Here is a 20,532-nt window from a genome sequence, read left to right on the forward strand (position 1 = left end):
TGTGTGGGTGTGCGTACGTGCATGTGCACATGCATGTGTATGTGTTATACAGTACCCTGTGCTTCTAATACTGTTTAGCATTTCAAAAGACCGTTTGGGAGTGGCCTTCTGCTTAAAGTTTTCCGAGATAGAGACCAAAACTGATGGATTTTTCAATCTCTCTGCCACTAACTTTCGATCCCTGAGTGTTTCTTTTGTTTGGTGATTTTTGATTTGGATTTTTCTAACTGGTAAACCTAAAAGTAATCAATGGCTTAGGAATCCCTTTTGACTCAATTCACTAAATATTTCTTGAGCATCTACTCTGTGCCAGGCATTTATAAGAGTAAGAGATGGATTAAAAGGTGAATTAGAAACAGTCTCTACCCTCTAGGAATATATGATCTAACAGTAGTGAAATGGTGGATTAATGTTTTCGTGATCCCCATCGTTTCTGCTTTGTACCTGATCCTCCGTATTTTTATAGCTTTGGGCTTTCTTTTTTCCTCCGTAGAGTATTTTTATATTAGCCATGCAAGGTTTCGTTTTAGTTTGTGTTGTTGTTTTGGTGGCGGTGGTGGTGGTGCTTTGTTGAACCTCTGATAATTATAACCCTTTGCATCCATTTATCCTGGATTTGCACTGAGATGTCTCTAGTCTCCAGGCTTCCTGTGGGTTCTTTGCTTTTCTCAGCTCTTGCCATTTCCCCCTCCCCCCAAACCCTTCCTTTTTTCATACCCGTTGTTAAAATTGGGTAACCACTTGATTTTTTAAGTACTTTTTCTTTCCTAGTGGTATACTAAAGTTAATTGAATTGTCACTGTTATTACATAGTGATTCACCAACAAATAATTTTTAGGGCAGTTCTTGTTCACGTCTCAGGAGCAAAGTTAAAATCCCCTCACCCATCTGAGGAAGAAGTCATTTACCCTTCTGCCAGATCCTTACCTCTAGGAATCAGCTGTGGATTATAATTCCTGACCTGCTCTGCAGCTTCTCCCACCACCTACAGGCAGATCCAAACCATGACTTGTTCCCTCTTTCTTGTGATACTTTACACCTTTTATACGCACAATAATCTATCGACCCTTCCCCTACCTGTCTTCCTTCAATGCTCCCCCTTATTTGGAGACTTCCATGATTAGTAAGGTCAGAAAAGCCAGGTCTAGGTGAAGATAACTATTCACTTTGACCCTTGAATGTATTTGTTTTTCTTCACTCTCTCTTGGGCCACAGTGACTTATTCATTAACAAGTGTGATTAGTACATAAACACCACTATCCGCTTGCATCTGTTTGTTTATAAAGTTCACTCTCAATTATTGAGGGACCAATTAACTAGTCTGGAGGTTATGTGGGCCTCCTGCAGTGTGCCTTTTGGCCACTGCAGTCCCCCTAGAACAACGCTCAGAGAATGTGGAGATGACCAAGCAAAAACTGTGAAACAAAAACGATTCAGTTGTGCTCCTCGTCAACAGCTAGTAAAGTCTGATGGAAACAAAAATGATACATTTCATTGTGCTTTGGGATTATCTAAGGATAGAAATATGCATGGTGACTGGGGAAAGGGGCTTCCTTTTGTACTGTATAAATGCTTGTAAATGAGTAATAAAATTAAGGTCTTATGAGTGATAAAGTTAAGAGTGCTATTTTTCTGGTATTAAAATCAAGTCAACAAATTGTTACCAAATGTTTACCATCCTATAAAAGAAAATGTTTAGTCGTCCACCTTTAGACAGGAATTTAGAGAGAGGAGACCTCAATTATGATGTTGACTTCAGGCCAGGATTAGCCTAAGAGACTTAAGTGTCTTGCATTCATCCAACAATAATTGTAACTGACCTTGGATATTATTCAAGTAACTACAAATAGATCTAGGCTGTGGGGAGATACAGAGATGGATTTAGCATAACATTTAATTTTTTTCTTTATACTAGCTTGAGGAATAACTCATTTTAAGTAATAAATCCGTGTTACTAAGATGTATATGTGAACTAGACATATTTATTTGAGGCATCATTTTTCACTGAGCTGTATTATTATTCAGAGGTGCTTCAGAATCCTTTAAGGCCAAAATGTGGTGGCTCCTAAAATTTTACCTTTACAGGAGTCCATCTATCTCCCCATTCTTAGTCACTGAGTAGTTATTGTTTTATAAACAAATAGTTAAGAACATGAATTTTACTAACTATGTAAAAGAACATTTTAGTGAATACTTTAGTATCTGTTTCTAAAGTTTAACTTCTTCAGCTTATGGAATCTTGCTACAAGTATTAAATTCACACCAATAGATTTTTATATAATTAGTGCTTTACTTCAGAAATTGATGGAGTGCTTTATTTTTTGGAATCCTTTAGAATGAGGGTCAGCAAAATTTTCTCTAAATGACTAATAAAAGTATTTGAGGATTTGTGGGAAAGAAACAAAGTTGAGGATATTATGTAGGTACTTCTGTAACAAGAGAGAAAACAGATATCCACACTTTTTGTTATATAGGTCTACGAGTGAGTGCAGTGGAATTTATTTATGGACACTGAAACACGAATTGCATATAATTTTCATGTGTTATGAAATATTACTTATCTTGTACCTTTTTTCAACCATTTAAAAAGGTAGAGAATAACAAATGCTGGAGAGGGTGTGGAAAAAAAGGGAACCCTCCTACACTGTTGGTGGGAATGTAAATTGGTACAACCGCTATGGAGAACAATATGGAGGTTCCTCAAAAAACTACAAAATAGAGTTGCTATATGATCCATCAATCCCACTCCTGGGCATATATCCAGACAAAGCTATAATTTGGAAAGATACATGCACCCCTATGTTCATAGCAGCATTATTTACAATAGCCAAGACATGGAAACAATCTAAATGTCCATCAATGGATGAATGGATAAAGAAGATGTGGTATATATATACAATGGAATATTACTCAGCCATAAAAGAGAATGAATTAATGCCATCTGCAGCAACATGGATGGACCTAGAGATTATCATACTAAGTAAAGTAAGTCAGAAAGAGAAAGACAAATACCATATGATATCACTTATATGTGGAATCTAAAATGTGACACAAATGAACTTATCTACAAAACAGAGACAGACTCACAGACATAGAGAACAGACTTGTGGTTGCCAGGGGGGAGGGGTGGGGGGGGTTGAATTGGGAGTTTGGGACTAGCAGATGCAAACTAATACGTATAGAATGCATAAACAACAAGGTCCTACTGTATAGCACAGGGAACTATATTTAATATCCTATAATAAACCATAATGGAAAAGAATATGAAAAAGTAGTATATATGTGTGTGTGTGTATATATATACATATATATATATATATATATACTGAATCACTTTGCTGTACACCAGAAACTAACACAACATTGTATATCAACTATAATTCAAATAAAATTTTTAAAAAAATAAAAATGTAGAAACCACTCTTACCATTCTGGCCATACAAAAACAGGGCAGGCTGGGTTTGGTTCAGGAGCTGTGGTTTGCCAACTGTTACCCTAGAACACAAGCTCTTAAACAGTAAGTCGTCCATAACCCCACACCAGGGGTGAGTTTCATGAGGTCCTTGAACTTCTTGAGATCACATGCAGTTTATGCACATATGAATTTTTCCGTGGACAGGGTCTACAGCTCTCATCAGACTCTCAGAGAAGTTCAGGACTCGAAAAAGATTAGGTGCCTCTGTTCTAGAGGCAATTCACCAAATTTTAGAAGGCATTTCCTAAGGCCCTGATAGTTCCTAGGTACTGTGCAAGTAACTGGTAGCTCGTGGGAATTCCTACCCTAGCAGCTAATACTGCAAGAGACATTGAGGGTAAATAATTGTCTAGGTGATCGTTTTATTCATATAGTCAGTTGTCGCCATCATTCTTGTTGGTTTTATAAGTCTCAGAGAAAGATGAAAATCCATACCCCCTGTTCTAGGAGGGAAAGTTTTCTCATATTTTCAAATATTTAGGAAATAATTTAGGTTTGAGTGAATATCTGAAACATATTTAAGTGCCCAGACCATTCAGGTTGTAAATAGAAATCAGATTCAACCTGTTAGGAACCTTTTTCTTTAATATTAAGATTACCCCACTAATTGGTTCATGTTAGCTCAACTGACATCAAAGGCTGCAATACAGGTATAGGAAGGATTAAAGTCGCTTATTAAAATTGAATGTGTGAACTTGCAGGCTGCCTGATATAACAGGTGGCTGTTAACTAAAGCTAAGCCCTTGAATGTTCAAATTCATGAAAATGGAGTGGTTACCCTGGGGCAGAGGTGGTGGTGAGAAACAGAAATGTCCATTTGAAAATAAATAAGAAACTCAGGAGTTCCTCCCTGTGCCCGAGGGTTGGGAATAAAAAAAAACTGCTTCTCAATAAACAGAGTTATAGAATGAAGTTTATACCAAGGAGGAAAATGGTTATAAAATCTACAATACTAACTTCAAAACCTAAACATGGCACAGTATAACCTTACAAACCCTAAACTTTTTCAGCGAGTCCCTTGTACTATTTATATAGACTTTTCATTTTCAGCTTGTTTTCATATAATTGGAACATATAACAAATGTGAGAGGGTTAAAACATATTCTGAAGAAAGCAGAAGTTAACCAGGAAATTTCCCCAAAAAAAGGAAGGAAAAAATACAGAAGTTCAGAGCTATTATAAATAGGAAGCATTGCTTACATGTACATTATTCTTAAATATTATTAATTGATCGGTTATTTATTAGTGATTAATGATTTTTTAATCTGGAAAATTCACTCACCTGCAAGTTTTCCTTTTAATTCAATAGTTTTCATTCCATGAGAAGTATGACATGTCCCTATTCCCTGTTACATCACAGCGCTAGTTAGGCTGGGTCAGCCCTTGGCTTTTGTCCTCAAACCTTAAAGCACCTCCCTGACTGCCCCATCATCTTTCCTGCCACCTGACGTCACCCCTTTCCTCTTAAAGCTCTTGGCCACCATGCCTTCTCTGCTTAACCCTGGTGAGTCTTGCCAGTTTGGGGAGGAGGGGGCATGCTCTTTCTGCCCTTCCAAATTTGCCAGTTAGCTAATGATAAACTCATCTAAGGTAGAGTGCTAATGGGGAAGTCCTTCCTTCCAAGCTGAATGTTGTTTATAACAGGGGTTTCACGGAGAAGGCTGTGCTATTGAAAGTTTCAAGTCCGACTAGGGAGTGGCGCCATGAATATAGATCGCCCCCCACTTCATACTCAATAGACTTCTATTCTACCTGCATTTAGAGCTGTTCCTATTAATGTGATTTAGCAGAAGGTGTGGGCATAGCTTGACAGTGCAACAGATTATTGTTTTAGTGAAAGAAATAAAAAGAAAGCAAGAAAGAACAATGCTATTAGTAATACATGAGACATCACCATTTGCATGACAATGCGCTACCTACCTTATAAAGTCACTATTAGAAATGTACTATATTTAACCATGACTTGTTATTCATTCATTAAAATGCTTACATTATTTTTAAATTATGTCATTGATTATATCAGTCATTCACTATATATTGGGTACTATAGGGGAGACAAGAGAACTGTCAAAGAAATTATGACCACATTGAGAAGAAAAGACACCCACATACGGAACAAACTGGAAAACAGCACAGTAAAGTGATAAATTATGTGGTTACAGATAATAAAGGCAGTATATATATGAAACTCTTTGAGATCAGGACTACCTAGAGGGGTGGGATAGGGAGGGTGGGAGGGAGACGCAAGAGGGAGGAGATATGGGGATATATGTATATGTACAGCTGATTCACTTTGTTATACAGCAGAAACTAACACAACAATGTAAAGCAATTATACTCCAATAAAGATGTCAAAAAAAAAAGAAAAACCAAACATTTGACTAAAAGTTTTCAATAATTTCCATTTAGATTAAGTGGGAATTAATAACAAAACTGTGTATCATCTAGAGTGAAGTGTTTATAACTATGCTGTGTTACCATACATTATATGTATTTGTCAGTTCAGAATTTATTTTCAATTAGCCTAAATTAGTTTTTTGTTGTCTCCATAAAGGTTGAGTATTTATGGAGATTAACATTTTTTGTGATGTTTACAATAAGATTTGAGTCAAATAAAATAACCTGTTAATAAAAAAAATAGAAAAGCCAGTAAGATTCCTTTGCATTTCCAAGACTTTTCTTTACAAGTTATACTCTAGTGTATGTACCTTATAATCCTGTTATCTCTTCCTGCCTAATAGGGATTCTCGTAGCATGTTCAGGATCCCTTTTAAACTGTGCACATCATCTGATCCCTCAGATAAAGACAAGGCTAGGCAAGTCAGATTCATTTGTAAAATAAGACCTCTAAAAAAAATGACCGTACTAATTTCATTTTAGATAGACAGCAAGAAGCTCTTACAGCTCTCACTTTTCAAAATCTACCCCTTTCTTCCTGCCTTCTTGCTTTCTTCCTTAATTGATAGTGGGCCAAGAAGCAAGTGTTTGGTAGGGCAGTTGGGAACCATGGTAGGACCAGCAGCTTTGGAGCCAAGCAGTACTGCGAGGAAGGGGAAGGGAAGGAAGAGGGTGGGATGAAGGGGGAGAACCTGAAGTCTGTGTGCAAAGGCCATGCTTGTGTGAGGAGATAAGGCAGATTGCCCACGTATTTGATATCGTTGGTGACATGGTTTTTAGGTAAAAATGGAAGTGCTAGAGAAAACACATTTGGAACAGACTCCATCAGTGGGATTTAATTTACTTATGACTGTTAAAATTATGTGGCTTGGCTTATCAGGTTACCAATAAATTTGTTACTCAAAGAGATTTGTGGTTTTGAAAGGAACTCCTCCTTTATGGGAATTAGTATGAGACTAAAAATAAAGCAGAAAATACAATGGTAACTTTTGATATGACTTGAGCTTTTTGAAAGAATGCTTCCTTGTGTAATAATAGGAATATTCTATTGACCTCTAACACCTTTTTTTCTCTTTTAATCATACAGACTTCTTTTCCTGTGACTCCATCCCTGGCAGCTAATCCTGCCATGGCTTTCAATCCCTACTTACCTCATCCTGGGATGGGCCTGGTCCCTGCCGAACTTTTACCAAATGCACCTGTGCTGATTTCTGGAAACCCGCCTCTCCCACTGCCAGGAGCTCCTGGTCCAAAACCGATGCGTTCAGATAAACTGGAGGTATTTGTGTAGAAATATATAAATCCCTATGGGGTAGATATTAACCTTATGCATAAACATTCTTAGAGCCCAATGTTTTCAATGCTTTAAATAAGTACATCTGAATTTTAAGCTTATGGAATATAACTTCAGAGAAATGTTAGACATTTTATTACTGCAATTTTACCCTGTTATGAAGTGCACGGTTGTATAGTAGGTCAAACAATGTCTTAGTGTACCCAGCTGCAGACTGTGCATCTCCTTTGCTATGGCACAGAAAGTCTGGTGGGAATGCTCCTTTCAGCCAGGCTCCAGCTTTGCAGAGTGGGATTACTGTATTCGTTGATGAGTCTCTACTTGCTAGAATAATCAAAAAGTCAGCTCCATTGGCAGCTCCTTAAATGCCTTACCATGTATTGAACTGGAATCTGTGCATGTCCTTTAGTCATGGTCCACAAGTCTGCTTGTAAAAAGCACATTGCCAGACTTCCCTGGTGGCGCAGTGGTTAAGAATCTGCCTGCCAATGCAGGGGACACGGTTCGAGCCCTGGTCCAGGAAGATCCCACGTGCTGCGGAGCAACTAAGCCTGTGCACCACAGCTACTGAGCCTGCACTCTAGAGCCCGCGAGCCACAACTACTGAGCCTGTGTGCCACAACTACTGAAGCCCGCGCACCTAGAGCCCGTGCTCCGTAACAAGAGAAGCCACCGCAATGAGAAGCCCGCGCACCGCAATGAAGAGTAGTCCCCGCTAGCCACAACTAGAGAAAGCCCCCGCGCAGCAACGAAGACCCAATGCAGCCAAAAATAAATAAATTAATTTAAAAAAAAAAAGAAAGCACATTGCTGTGTAATAAAGACACATCTTGGAGCTTAACAAAATAACCCCCTCTTGCAAACTTAGCTAATTACACTTTAGGCTGTGTATCAAGTGGAGGATTAAAAACTGGTTTTCAACAATACTTGCATTTCAATGTAAGGAAAGCAGACAAACTTTTCCTTTGGGAAGATTGGAGTTTTTCTTCCTCGGAATAGAAATTTTGTTTAGGTTTACATCTCATAGTGAATATGGCTCGACATTATCCTTCAGCTTTTAGAATTTTTCCTAAATAGATGACAAAAGAATGTATACTGTTGCTCTTATACATTCACTGGCAAAATAAATAAAAGCTAATCACCTTCCAAGCATCAATGTGATTTTTTTTTTCTTTAAGGTTTGCCGTGAATTTCAGCGTGGAAATTGTACCCGTGGTGAGAACGATTGCCGCTATGCTCACCCTACTGATGTTTCCATGATTGAAGCAAGTGATAATACCGTGACCATCTGCATGGATTATATCAAAGGTCGATGCTCCCGGGAGAAATGCAAGTACTTTCATCCTCCTGCGCACTTGCAAGCCAGACTCAAGGCAGCTCATCACCAGATGAACCATTCAGCTGCCACTGCCATGGTAAGAACAGGCCAGGACTCGTCGACTGTTTGGGGATAAATGATTCTTATATCCCTCAATTTGTCTAATATCCTGGAACCATGATCTTGGATGGTCATGAGGGGACCTTAAAATGAATTGCCCACGTTATAAGCTGGAAAAGAGAGAACCTATTTATTCTAGTTCACTAAAATTTTCTAAAAATAACTATTTAAAATCTTTCCTAATGATTTTAACTTACTGTGCTTTTTCTCCCATTTTTAAAGAAAGAGTAAATTATACAACTTAAACAGTAAATTATTTTGGAGTGGTTTTTATAGCCTAACTAACCTTAATATCGTAAAAAGGCAGAAAGTTGCCTTTCTGCCCCGTGAGCCACCTAGATGGTCACTTTGCTGGTAACATCCTTAATGCCTTTCACAAACAGAGGACTTGGAGGATGGGGTGGAAAATAGGCTCTAATTTCCCAAAGGTTAATGATTTCAAGTCAGCAGCCAGCCAAGGCTGGGGGGGAATTTCTACATGGTTGGAGAAGAGGCCTGGCTATTGAGTTGCCCTAGTAAGTAAATTTGGGGGAAAAGTTAGTCCTACTGAACCACGAAAAGATAGGAGGTAGGAAACTATTTGCATGACACTATAGCGTGATAGGTTAAAAAATAGGAATTACGATTACTTACGCTTGTCACAGCTGTCAATTATTTTGATAGGCTGTGGGCTATTCATTTCTTTTATAGTCTGGGCTTTTCCTCATGTAATAGGGTATAACCCCAATAAGGGACAAAACCCTGAGGAAACCTCATTTTTCCCAGCTGTGGAAAAAAAATCACCTCCATGACCCTGAAGCCCATGACAGAGACCTTTCCTTTTCATAAGAGAGATACATTTGTTTTCAGACATCCCTATTTGTTGAGAAGGTTTTCCTCATACTAAGTTAAAATCTACCTTGTTGTAACTGGAACTTACACTTAGTTTATTGCAAAACATGCCAATCCCTATTTCATAGGAGCCTGATTCTCATGTCTTTTCCCTAAGCCAAACACCCCAAATTTGGACTTGTTCTCTTTCTCAGTACCCCTGCTCTCTCAAAACTGAACCCAATACTTTGTGAAAGAGCTGAGTACCAAAATAGAACAAACTTATTTTCTGGCTTGATCTGGACAGCGGAATTTGTTAACGAACGTCAAAAAAGACTTCACCAAATATTTTTTGTCTTAAATTATTTTGGATGAGGGAATTTTAAGCTATGAAAATAGGAAGGTATCCAGAATATTCAATGCAGAATTTAAGCCTCCAATTGTTAGGTTATTTCTGTTGGTGGCATACAGTTCAGAAACAACGCACCCTATTGTAAAGGAGAGGAATACAGTTGGCCCCCTAAAAATAAAGGTTCTCATATGCATGGGATGTACAAGGAATACCGTGCCTGTGCCATGGTGTACCTACCTGTCCAATGCTCAGTCATGGAGCCTTCGTATGTATGTGCCTATTTCTGATGATTTTGGTGTGTTTGTTAGAATGCATATAAGTCAGCCCCAAATATCCATGTAGAGAGTTAAACATACTATATATAGTAAGGTCTTCAACTGGTACTTTTGAACGTCAATATAGAATTCTTTTCTGAGTGACTGATCAGAGCAGCGTCTTAAAGGTAAAGTAACACTGGCCCATAGGAATTTGTTTGAGGTAAGATTAAACAAAGGAGGCTGCATGAAGAAATTTAAGCTTTCTATATTTTAAAGATTCAGAGTTGAAATGCTTTGTGAAGCAGAGATTTTTACCCTGTTCGTGTTCATGTGCACAGCTCAGGTTGTCTTTACTGAAAGCAGCTTGTATGCATTTAAAAGGAAAGACTTGAAGGCGTGATATTTATTTCCCAAATGAAAATAGAGGTACCATTAGGCCTTCTTGTCCATAGGAATAAGGAGGTCATGGCATGCCCCTTTTCGGCTTGTGGAAGGCTAGATACTCAGCATAAGTGTGCCCGTCTCCTTAAGAATTTGGAGCATACCCAATCGTTGTTGCTGGGACAAGTTTTTAAAGTACTGTGCAATTTGCTGAGGAAAAAATGTAAAGTAATGTCAAATTTCTCCAATGAATCTGATCCAGGGGGAGCTTTGACTGAATATTTTAAGCACAGTGGGATTTTGAAAGAATTGTAGACATGAAAGGAGGATTTTAAAACGCTAAGAGGTTTCAGAATTAAACCTTACAACAAAGCAAGCAGTACATACCGAAATGCACAGCAAGTCTCTCTAAGTGAGAACTGCATACATTTTGCTATCTATGCTATCTGGGTGAGGTGGCGGGGGCACATTAATTCATTTGCTTTTTCCTTACATGTTAGTTGGGAAATACACAGTTATAGGGTTTGGACCTGAAATCCTTGTATAAATTGAATTTTGGATTTTGGAGCTTTAGACTCTGATCTACTGACATCTGTTTTTTCACCTACATACCATTTATCTCCTAGATTTATATTGGAATTGTAACTGGCAAAAATTTCTTTCCTGCTATATCTGTTGCTTCTGCTAATCTCATTTTAATAGGTTAGGAGATGAGCATCCTTTAGATGTTAATTTTAAATGATTATTTGCTGTCAACAGCATCCTGTCACATCCAGCCCACACGATGAGGTCCTTTTCAGCTTCATTAATTTGTCTAAATTAGTGAAGTTGAAAAGCTTCTTTTCCCCCCTGTATGTTTATTTTCTGTTTTGGACTGAGTATGTACTCATATAGTCAACGGCTTCATCTCTGAAGTTGGTTACCTTGCTCAATGGCGACCCTTGCAAAGGGTTCCCAGGCCAGACCTTATCTAACTGCTGCTTGCTTGGTTTGTGTACATATTTTACTTTCCTTAATACTATTTATTAATCCACCCTTCCCTCACAGGCCCTGCAGCCCGGTGCACTTCAACTGATACCAAAGAGATCAGCACTTGAAAAGACCAATGGTGCCACCCCGGTCTTTAATCCCAGTGTTTTCCACTGCCAGCAGGCTCTGGCTAACCTGCAACTCCCGCAGCCGGCATTTATCCCTGCAGGTGAGAACGGGGCTCTGGGCACCATGAGTTGCTTGATGTTGCGAATGAATACAGTGCCCACCAGCTTCCAAAGAGCATTTATGTGAGAACGGTCAACAGATATTGTGGTTAGAAATAAAACAAGGCAGCTATGCTCAATCTGTTTGTATACTGAACAAACTGCTTTCCTATGATTCCTGATAATTAATGGTTTTGAAATCAAACTAGGAAACACTGTCAACATTTTTCTTTTGAGCATTTCCTAATTTTTGCGTCTCATGTTTGATTCACTTGTTTCAGTCTCAAACTAATTCCTTGATTCTTAGGTATCACTTTCAAAGACAATGGTCTGCCCTCAAAAAACAAAAGAAAGTTTCCAAGCTTCAGCATTGCAAAAATAGGTAGTCCATATATCTTTGATATGCCAAAGATAGTTATAATAAAACTACCCTTGCATTTACAATATAATACAGTGTAGTATATATATAAAACAGGTAGTTTTAGCCTCTAACTCTTAAACCAGTTAATATAAAATATATAGCAGTTTATCACATTTTCCTGACACTTTGTGGCATATTTTATTACCTCCTACATTCAACTATATTTAATAGCATAACAGTTTTGCACTAAATTGAAAAGAAAAATTTAAGCCATAATTTTTTCAAATAAATATCATAGGGGGCTTCCCTGGTGGCACAGTGGTTAAGAATCCACCTGCCAGTGCAGGGGACACGGGTTCGAGCCCTGGTCCGGCAAGATCCCACATGCCGCTGGTTGATTTGTAGCTGGCAAAATGAAATTATTTCCATGACCAGATATGGTCTCAAACCAGCATTCATGCAGGCCCAGAAGCAGAAGAGCTGAGGTCAAACAAATATCATATATGAGGGGAATTACTTTTCTTCCAGTGGTTCAGTACTTTAAGAACAAGCATATAGTCTCTTAGGCATAAGTTGAAAATACTAACCCCTGGGAGTATGGTAGATTTTTTTTTTGTCAGAATCATAAATGCCCCAGTTTGGAAACTGTTAAATGAAAGTTACATGCTTTAAAAATTAATTTAGAAACCTTGTTAATTATAAACATACTAAGCACATGGCATTGTATGCCTGGACTTGAAGAAACCCATTGGTTAACTGATACATTAATCAGTTAATTAATTTTGAAAGAAGCCATAAAAATCCAGTCTTTTGTCTAGTTAACTAACCACAATAGTTCCTCATGATATCATTTAAAAACACAATTTTTAGACTTGTTGGGCTGGATTTGGCTAATTTAAAATCTAGATTTACAAGCAAAAACATCAGAAGAATCCCTTTCTCCTTAATTAATAGCAAAAGAAAAACTTGTCAGGCTGAGAGCCCCCTCTTGATGAAAAGCCTGTTTGCCATATGTTCACAGTCAAGTCCTTGGTTGCGAGGTGGAGAAAGCAATGATAATACATTAGTGCCCTAAGTACAACTTATTGGCACCAGCTGCCAGATCCTGGTGCATATTTTGAAAATTGTACGTATAATAAATAAAAATTCTTCCTTTCATAATAAAAATCACTTAGGATGTATTCGTCCAGAATAAATATGTAATTTAAGTGAGCTAATACCTTTAAAGAAAAATTAATGTTCATTTTTATACCTAAGAATCCAAGAATTACTTTGATTACCTGGGTTTGGGATCTTAAGCTGTAATTGTGAGCATGGGAGATTACTGGATATGCATGTGCTGATTGATTAATATTGCTAAGAATATCTTTCTAGTTAGAAATTATTTCTATCAGTAAAACTTCAATAATGAAATATCTCTTTTCTTTACTTTTCACGCTTTTCTGCATGGTGTACAGGGCCAATACTGTGCATGGTACCTGCTTCAAGTATTGGTAGGTTTTGTACAAAAATTCTCAACTTTTTACAGTCTGAAAAAAAGTGTTTTTCTGTTGTGACTATGAAAGAGACAAGCAACTGGATGACGTGGCTGGACATTTTCTGAGTATTTAAGGTTTAATATGGTGCTGTCTGTTACATGTCTTTGTGGAATCACAACAGTCCTACACTCTCACAGTTGGTTGCCACTGTGGTCAAATACCGACCCTGCCATTTCTGTATTTTCACCCTAAAAATAGTAGCTGAAATATTTTGAAACATTTCCTTATCTAGCCAGAATGGGCAGTTTTATTCTTAGCTTTACATCTGTTACTAAGAAATTGTAAAATATTTAAAATATTTTAAATGTATAATTTGTAAAGTACAACACAACAATTCCTCCAAAACAAAGTTATCCATAAGATCAAAATCATTCAATACTCAGATGTTGCAAAAAAGCAAAGCTAGAGCATTCTGTAGTGTTTTGTGATGATTTCTATAGTGTTCTAGGATGAAGTGCTATCTGCACGGAAACCAGGCACCACAGAATCATTTCAAAATGACTCTTTGGGGGTATGTGATTTTTAATAACCAGTTGCACACAGATCCTTTAATTAGCCACCTATCCAATATGGTAGCCATCTCGAAACCATTTTGTACATCACTAACACCGAAGAAGACAAGGAAAGGGACTTGTTTCCCTGTCAGAACTCCTAGGGAGTTCACAGCTCCTATAGTTTCCATGGGCACCAGGAACAGACCAGGAGAAAATAGCTCTGTTCCATACAGGGAGGAATTATCCCACCTCACCCCACCATCTCATATCAATCCAGTTCCTTTTATTCTTTTTGAGAGTTCGCAACAGCTTTGACCTCCATCCCATTGGTCAACCAAAGTCGATGCAGAACCCAAAAGGGACTAACAGGTTTATCAAGATAAAACAAAAAAGTCAAAATGACAATTACATAGTAGTAGCACTCACTAACAGGTGAGGCCCCTGTTATTAGCTGTGCTCTGTCAGAATTAAAAACATTTCCACTGGTACTAACAGAAGCATCATATGCATGTGATTAGAAGAGCATACTTCTGCAAGTTCGTGAAATGTGTCTCCATCTTCCCATTTTGTGACTCTGCTCCCTTGTCCTTTCACCTAAGAGCTCAGTGTAGGAATGCAAACTGCATGCTTCAGTGGTGCTGCTTTCTGCACAGTTCTTGTGCTCCCAAAGGGAAAACAAGAGTGTTTTTAGAATTGGCATGTGCTACAATAAGGGATGTTGATAGGTAATGGATAACTAGAGATGAGCATGAGAGATAACTACAGAGTTTCTGTTAATCACCATTTGGGGTACATTTGTGGTTTCTGTGACGTTGCATGTGTTGATTTTCCTCTCTCCAGGCCATTCACTTTCTCTGTAGACTTTCAGAAAATCTGAACTCAATCGATATATTATAGATGCAAATTATCACATATGCACACGTGCCATTCACACATTAATTCCTTGGCTTGCTATCCAAAATGAGCTAGAAATAAGGAAAGCATCCCAGCAGCTTTCAAAATGACATAGAAACTAGAAAAGGCAAAGAGAAATCAGCCTGAAAGAGATGTTGCAGCTGCTAGTCATTGTCGCTGTAATATTGCAGTGAAGACAAGATTCTGTCGGATATTTACTATGAAGTACCCCTTGGAAATTTCGGCTATTTATGAAACAATAAATAAATGGCCTACGTTGTTTCATAAGTAGCCTAAGTTTGCAAGGGGTTTGCCAGAGGTGTGCTGAAAAACCTGCGTGCATAGGCCACTGTATTCTTTATCTGCTCCCCTACCGCATACCCACCAAGCAAACTATGATCTTTTTGTATACAGATCAGGTAAGTATATCTTCGCACCTGCAAATCCAGTGACAGCACTCATGTCTGTCATGAGTTAGCGAAACCAAACACCAATTCACAGTTCCCTACTCCCGTTTTGAATGCACAGCCCAGTTACTTTTCTGCTTGACTAGCTGTTCATAGCGATTTCTGCCTGACTAGCTGTCCACAGAGATAGCCTTGGTAAACTCAGATTTGTCATAGGTACCCATTGTAACCCCTTCTGAAAATTTGGCCCTTAAAGTCAACTACAGTGTGATTCTGCTCAAAAACTAACTAAATGTTGAGAATGATTCCATTTTCCTTAATGGTAACTATAATTGGCTTTCCCCTTTTCTCTTTTTAAATATTTCCCCCTTCCATGCTGTGTTGCTTTGCACTGACTGTGATTGCATGTTGCACCCTGGTGTATCCATCATGATGATGTTACATGGCTTGTTGCTGTGATACCTGCCACGCCCCATTCCATCGTGTATGTCACGGTTACGTAAATGCTCCACCCCCTCGTGTGTTGCTTCCATGATTTCCTACTGAAAGTGCCCATGATGCACGGTGCTACACCTACCACTGTGTCTGCAGCAACACCACCTGCCACCAGCGTTCCCTTCGCTGCAACAGCTACAATCAATCAGGTTTGGCCATTTATTTCACCTGTTCAGACCTAGCTAACTAAGGTGTGTTGGTAAGGCACAGTATATGCTTTTGGGATTGGTGAGAGACATTAGTCCCTATTCTTAAGTGTTTCTTTAGCCATTGTTACATTTAGAATTTCTCTTTTTGTGTATATTCTAGAGGGATGTTCCTGCTTTGCTGTTCATCCTGAGATGAGTCAGCAGAGTGTTTTTTTAATTGGTTACAGATGTCACTCTTGACATCTTATATAGATAGTTGTTGCTTCCACACCAATCCTCAAAGGTATATACTAAATATTTTTTAAATGTTTCTTCATTGGTTGAGAGGAGAATTTATTTTAGTTGACTACCATTTTTGCTTATTGCGTTTGAACTTTCACTTAATACTATCATCACCTTTACCTTTAGATCTACTGGAAAGAAAGATAACACATTTCTTTCCAAGGCACAGATATGCTTATCATTACCCAGTGATTACATCCGAAATTCCTTCTCATACCGACATGAGATGTGCTTGTGTTGTTTTAATTTTCATTTGCTTGAGGTTTTTACAGGCAGTCACAAGGCAAATTATGAGTTTGGGGTGAGTCTTGAAATTATAAGGAGATACTTAGAATAATTATTGTGTAATATTATGGCCATTTTGCCTTGTTAAAGTGGTAACCACTCTTAAAGACTGCAAGTTCCACTGCTGTTTCAATTACAAGTATGATAAACATTTAGGACACAGAGCATTAATCCATTGGGGAAACAAACCACATTCTAACCTGTGCTTTTCGCAAAGTTAACTATTATTGGATATGGTTAGTATGTCTAAATTTTTCTGTGAAATTGGTTACGGTTATTGATTACCATGTCCAAGCAGTGAACAAAATAAATGGAATTCTCTCAAGAAACTATTTTAATCTAAAATCTTTTTTACTACTATAGATACCCCCATTATCAATAGATGAACTGAATAGCAGCATGTTTGTTTCACAGATGTAGAAGTTACCAGTAGAACAGTAAGTCTCTTTAAGTATTAATATAATATTTGTAGGTTATATCTTTTATCTACACAGTTGCATTTGCTAAAGACTTTGGTAAATATTTTCATTAATAGGCACTGCTTATAACTTAGAGCTTGATTTAAGCATTCCAAATTTTCCACAATGAAATATGGACAGCAAATATGCAATTTTTTAATATGAAAATGACAGCTGGTATTGTATTTTCCCAATGAGCTTACAAATTCCCAAATGTTTTCCCATTATTAAAGGGGTATGATTGGTTAGCCAAAGGCACAGATCGATTTTGAATTTTAATCTTTTAACATTTTTCTAGCTTTGTTTTATTTTAATTGAAATAAAGCAAAGTAATTTTGTCACAATTTGATTAAGATGGTTATCTTAAAGACAGTAGGCAGTATGCTTTTTCTAAAGACGTTATGGAAAATAGCGCTTTTACATTCTGCCACTTTGTGTTGCTTCCCATGTAAGTCTAGCAGAATTGCTCCAGCTGTTTTCAATTTTGAGTGACATAATTTAATAATTTAATCATTATTTTCACTCACATCATGGCACCTTTTTTTTGGTAATTTTTGTTGTTGTTTTCGGCTTTTTCCCCCTTCACTTTTGATTTCCTTTGCCTGGTCCAGAGCCTGTAATGGCAACACACTTAATTTGAGCAATTGTTCACTTGGAACATGTGACTTTTAAAGTCACTCAAGACGCTGAGGCATCTTAATTAATAATTATAGGGAGTTATTAAACAAATACACTGATTCTGAGTTGCATCCATTAGTCATTGAAAGCTTGAAGTTCTCACACCTGGAGTGTTTCACTTGGTTGAAGAAGGCAACAGTTCTGTTCTCTTGATGGACTAGTTCCCCAGAACCTGGCTAGCATTTCTTTCCTGCTGAGGACACACAGGCCCAGAAGACTAACTGTTCTGGACAGAGCATATAGATAGCTGTACATTAGATAACAGGTCCCTTCAATCATAAGGAGCGTTTTAAAAAAGACATCTTTGAGTACACGGAATAACTGAAGTAGCTGTATATTGTAGTAGTTTTCAGGGGTATCATTTTGGATAGTGGCAAGTTGGGAATAGCAACGAACAGGAGAATAATAGGCTTTGTAAACACTTCCCTGATTCTCATGGGCTGCTTCACATCAAGGTAAACAAGAGTGGTCAAATATATTTAACTTTCCAACAGAACATGTTTGGGAATAGTGATTCTTTTTTACTTGATTCCATTAGAAAATTTAGAGGTATTTGGCACATCATAATCATTGCAATATGTAACAGATGTTGAAAATTTCTCCAGAGTGCAAAAATGTAATTTTGTAAAATACTGTATACCGAGAATTCACACTTAGGCTATTCCTGCACTGCTCCAAAACATACAGATAAAAAGTTTAAAGTTTGTTTAATATTTGCATATTTCAAAATGGAATCCAGTATGTTTTGTCAATATATGCTTGTTGGAGGAAGTGGATGGATGGGTGGATGTTCATGGTGTAGACAGTGCCTTAAACAACCGAGTGTATCTCTGTTAACTTAGGGCAACTGTCCACACTGTCACTCAGCGAGAACCATAGACTATCAGACTGTCATGCTATGTGACTCCTTAGTGAGCATTTCCAACAGCTCGATTTTCGTAGATTCAGAGTGGGGAATATCTTGGCATATGGTTCACACACAGAACTGGAACAAGAACCAAGTATCCTGACCCCTACTTCAATAACCCTCCAATATTTCTCACTCTTTTTTTTCTTCCATTTCAGTTGAAATTCTGAACAACAGAGTTATGGAGTATCAGAATCTCTCCGTGAGAACCTCCATATGGCCTTTCTATGTATATTCACGTATGTCCTCTTCTACCAACACAACAATAAGCATGGTGCAGTCAATATATTAAACAAAACAAACATACCAACCAACAAATTCGAATAAAAAACAAAGCATCAAACAATCAATGGAGATGTTAAAACACCAACAGAAAACTAACAACTACCATCTGTCTATCTTATTTGAATTATTAGGTAGAACAGCATAACATTTTGTAATTTATCACACTATTCTTTGTGATTTTCCAATAACCATTATGCTGAGTGAATCTCTACAGTGGACTGCTGGCTTATTGTGCATTCTTGGTGGATAAATGTTCGGTCTGTTTGGAAGTGTTACCTTACCATTTTGTTTACACAGTAGTCTGTTGGTTTGATTCAGGATGTAACAAATATATCCAATACCATTTTCCCCATTACTGTATTGCATTGTATTGTATTGTGGTGTGTTGTGTTAGGTTTTTACATACTATAGTGTTTTGCTGTAATGTGTGGTGTTTGATTTTAACTAAAATGCTATTAATGGGAAACAAACACATGTGCTTGAAAAACATGATAGGTTAATGTTGATATGCTCTCCCTCTCTCTTTAGAATATTTCTGTAGGTTTCTTGAGGCAGACGTTTAAAAGGCCTCACTTTTGAGTGTGTCCAAAACCTGTTCATAAACATGCATGTGTATAATTTGTACCTGTAGATCTGACCTTGCATAGTACAATCACATTACTGGATTTTTTTTGTGAGAGAGAAATAATTACCTGAAAATAACAGGGAACTTCTTAAAACATTAACCCGAATTTCACTCCTTAAGTAGATTGAAAAACTAGAATTTACCTTTAAGTGAATTTCTCAGCGTATATACTAAAAATTATGTAAAGTGCCCATTACATTTTTTGTGGCTCAAGGATCCTGTCTTCTAGGTTGAGTGTCTAAAACGGAGCCATTTGTCATTTTCAGCTGAAAAATTGGTTCTTGGAAGCTTAAAGGTATTCTAATGACAGGTTATAAATTAAGCAGAGAGAGGGGGGCTTGGAGCTAGTTTTTACATATTGGAGGAAAGTGTGTAAAAACCATTGCAATGTAACCTTTGATACAAGTGCCACTTTCTGAATGCAAATGGCTCACGCTCTTTAGACTACTCTTTGAATAATAAGTAAGATGCAGTCTGGAAAAGTCAGTCAGGGTGAAGGAGAATTGGTTCCAAGTGAGGCCTTTCCTCCCCAAATGGACAGTCTCTTCTGTTCGTCACAGCTGGAATCTGAGTATAGATTTGGAGAAATGGCGGGACTGGGGAGGGAGGGAGGGAGCCATTTGAAATTACTCTTCGATTTATTTAAAAGTTCTAAGAAGGATGTCCACAGTTGTCTTTAGCCTCAGTTCAGCTGAGTTTCCAGTTTTGTTAAACATTTCAGTGAAGGAGCAAGTGCCTGTGATATGTTAAGTGTTGCCCTTCCCAAACTTTATTAACAGCAGAATCTCTCATATCATAACCAAGCCTCTTTTTTTGTTTGTTTGGATTTCATTGTTTTTATATGTTTTGAAAATCATAATAGAGACGAATAGAGAGGTTTGTAACACCCTTTGGATGAGACAGAGTGGCTACACTCCACAGAGCTGACCTGAATTCACATTACTAATACTTTTGAAATAATTGTATAACCAAGTAAAATAGCAATTAATTCCCATGGTATGTCACATACTTCTTCCACCCTACTCAGTAATTAAAGTTACTATTATTAATCAGTGGTAGAACCATATGATAGTT

General features: G+C 37.6%; 1 protein-coding gene across 1 annotated transcript in view; it reads left to right on the forward strand.

The window, feature by feature from the left end:
• MBNL3 (muscleblind like splicing regulator 3) overlaps positions 1-20,046 on the forward strand; it is a 120,162-nt gene extending 100,116 nt beyond the window's left edge. The window contains exons 4-10 of the mRNA XM_067722871.1: positions 6,960-7,151; positions 8,345-8,581; positions 11,452-11,602; positions 13,419-13,454; positions 15,844-15,938; positions 16,869-16,942; positions 18,707-20,046. Coding sequence (XP_067578972.1) covers positions 6,960-7,151; positions 8,345-8,581; positions 11,452-11,602; positions 13,419-13,454; positions 15,844-15,938; positions 16,869-16,925 — 768 coding nt within the window. The 3' untranslated portion in view covers positions 16,926-16,942; positions 18,707-20,046. The remainder of the gene's footprint in view (positions 1-6,959; positions 7,152-8,344; positions 8,582-11,451; positions 11,603-13,418; positions 13,455-15,843; positions 15,939-16,868; positions 16,943-18,706) is intronic.
• The last annotated feature ends 486 nt before the right edge of the window (positions 20,047-20,532 follow it).

The sequence above is a fragment of the Pseudorca crassidens genome, chromosome X, assembly GCF_039906515.1.
Source record: "Pseudorca crassidens isolate mPseCra1 chromosome X, mPseCra1.hap1, whole genome shotgun sequence".
Classification (NCBI taxonomy): Eukaryota; Metazoa; Chordata; class Mammalia; order Artiodactyla; family Delphinidae; genus Pseudorca; species Pseudorca crassidens.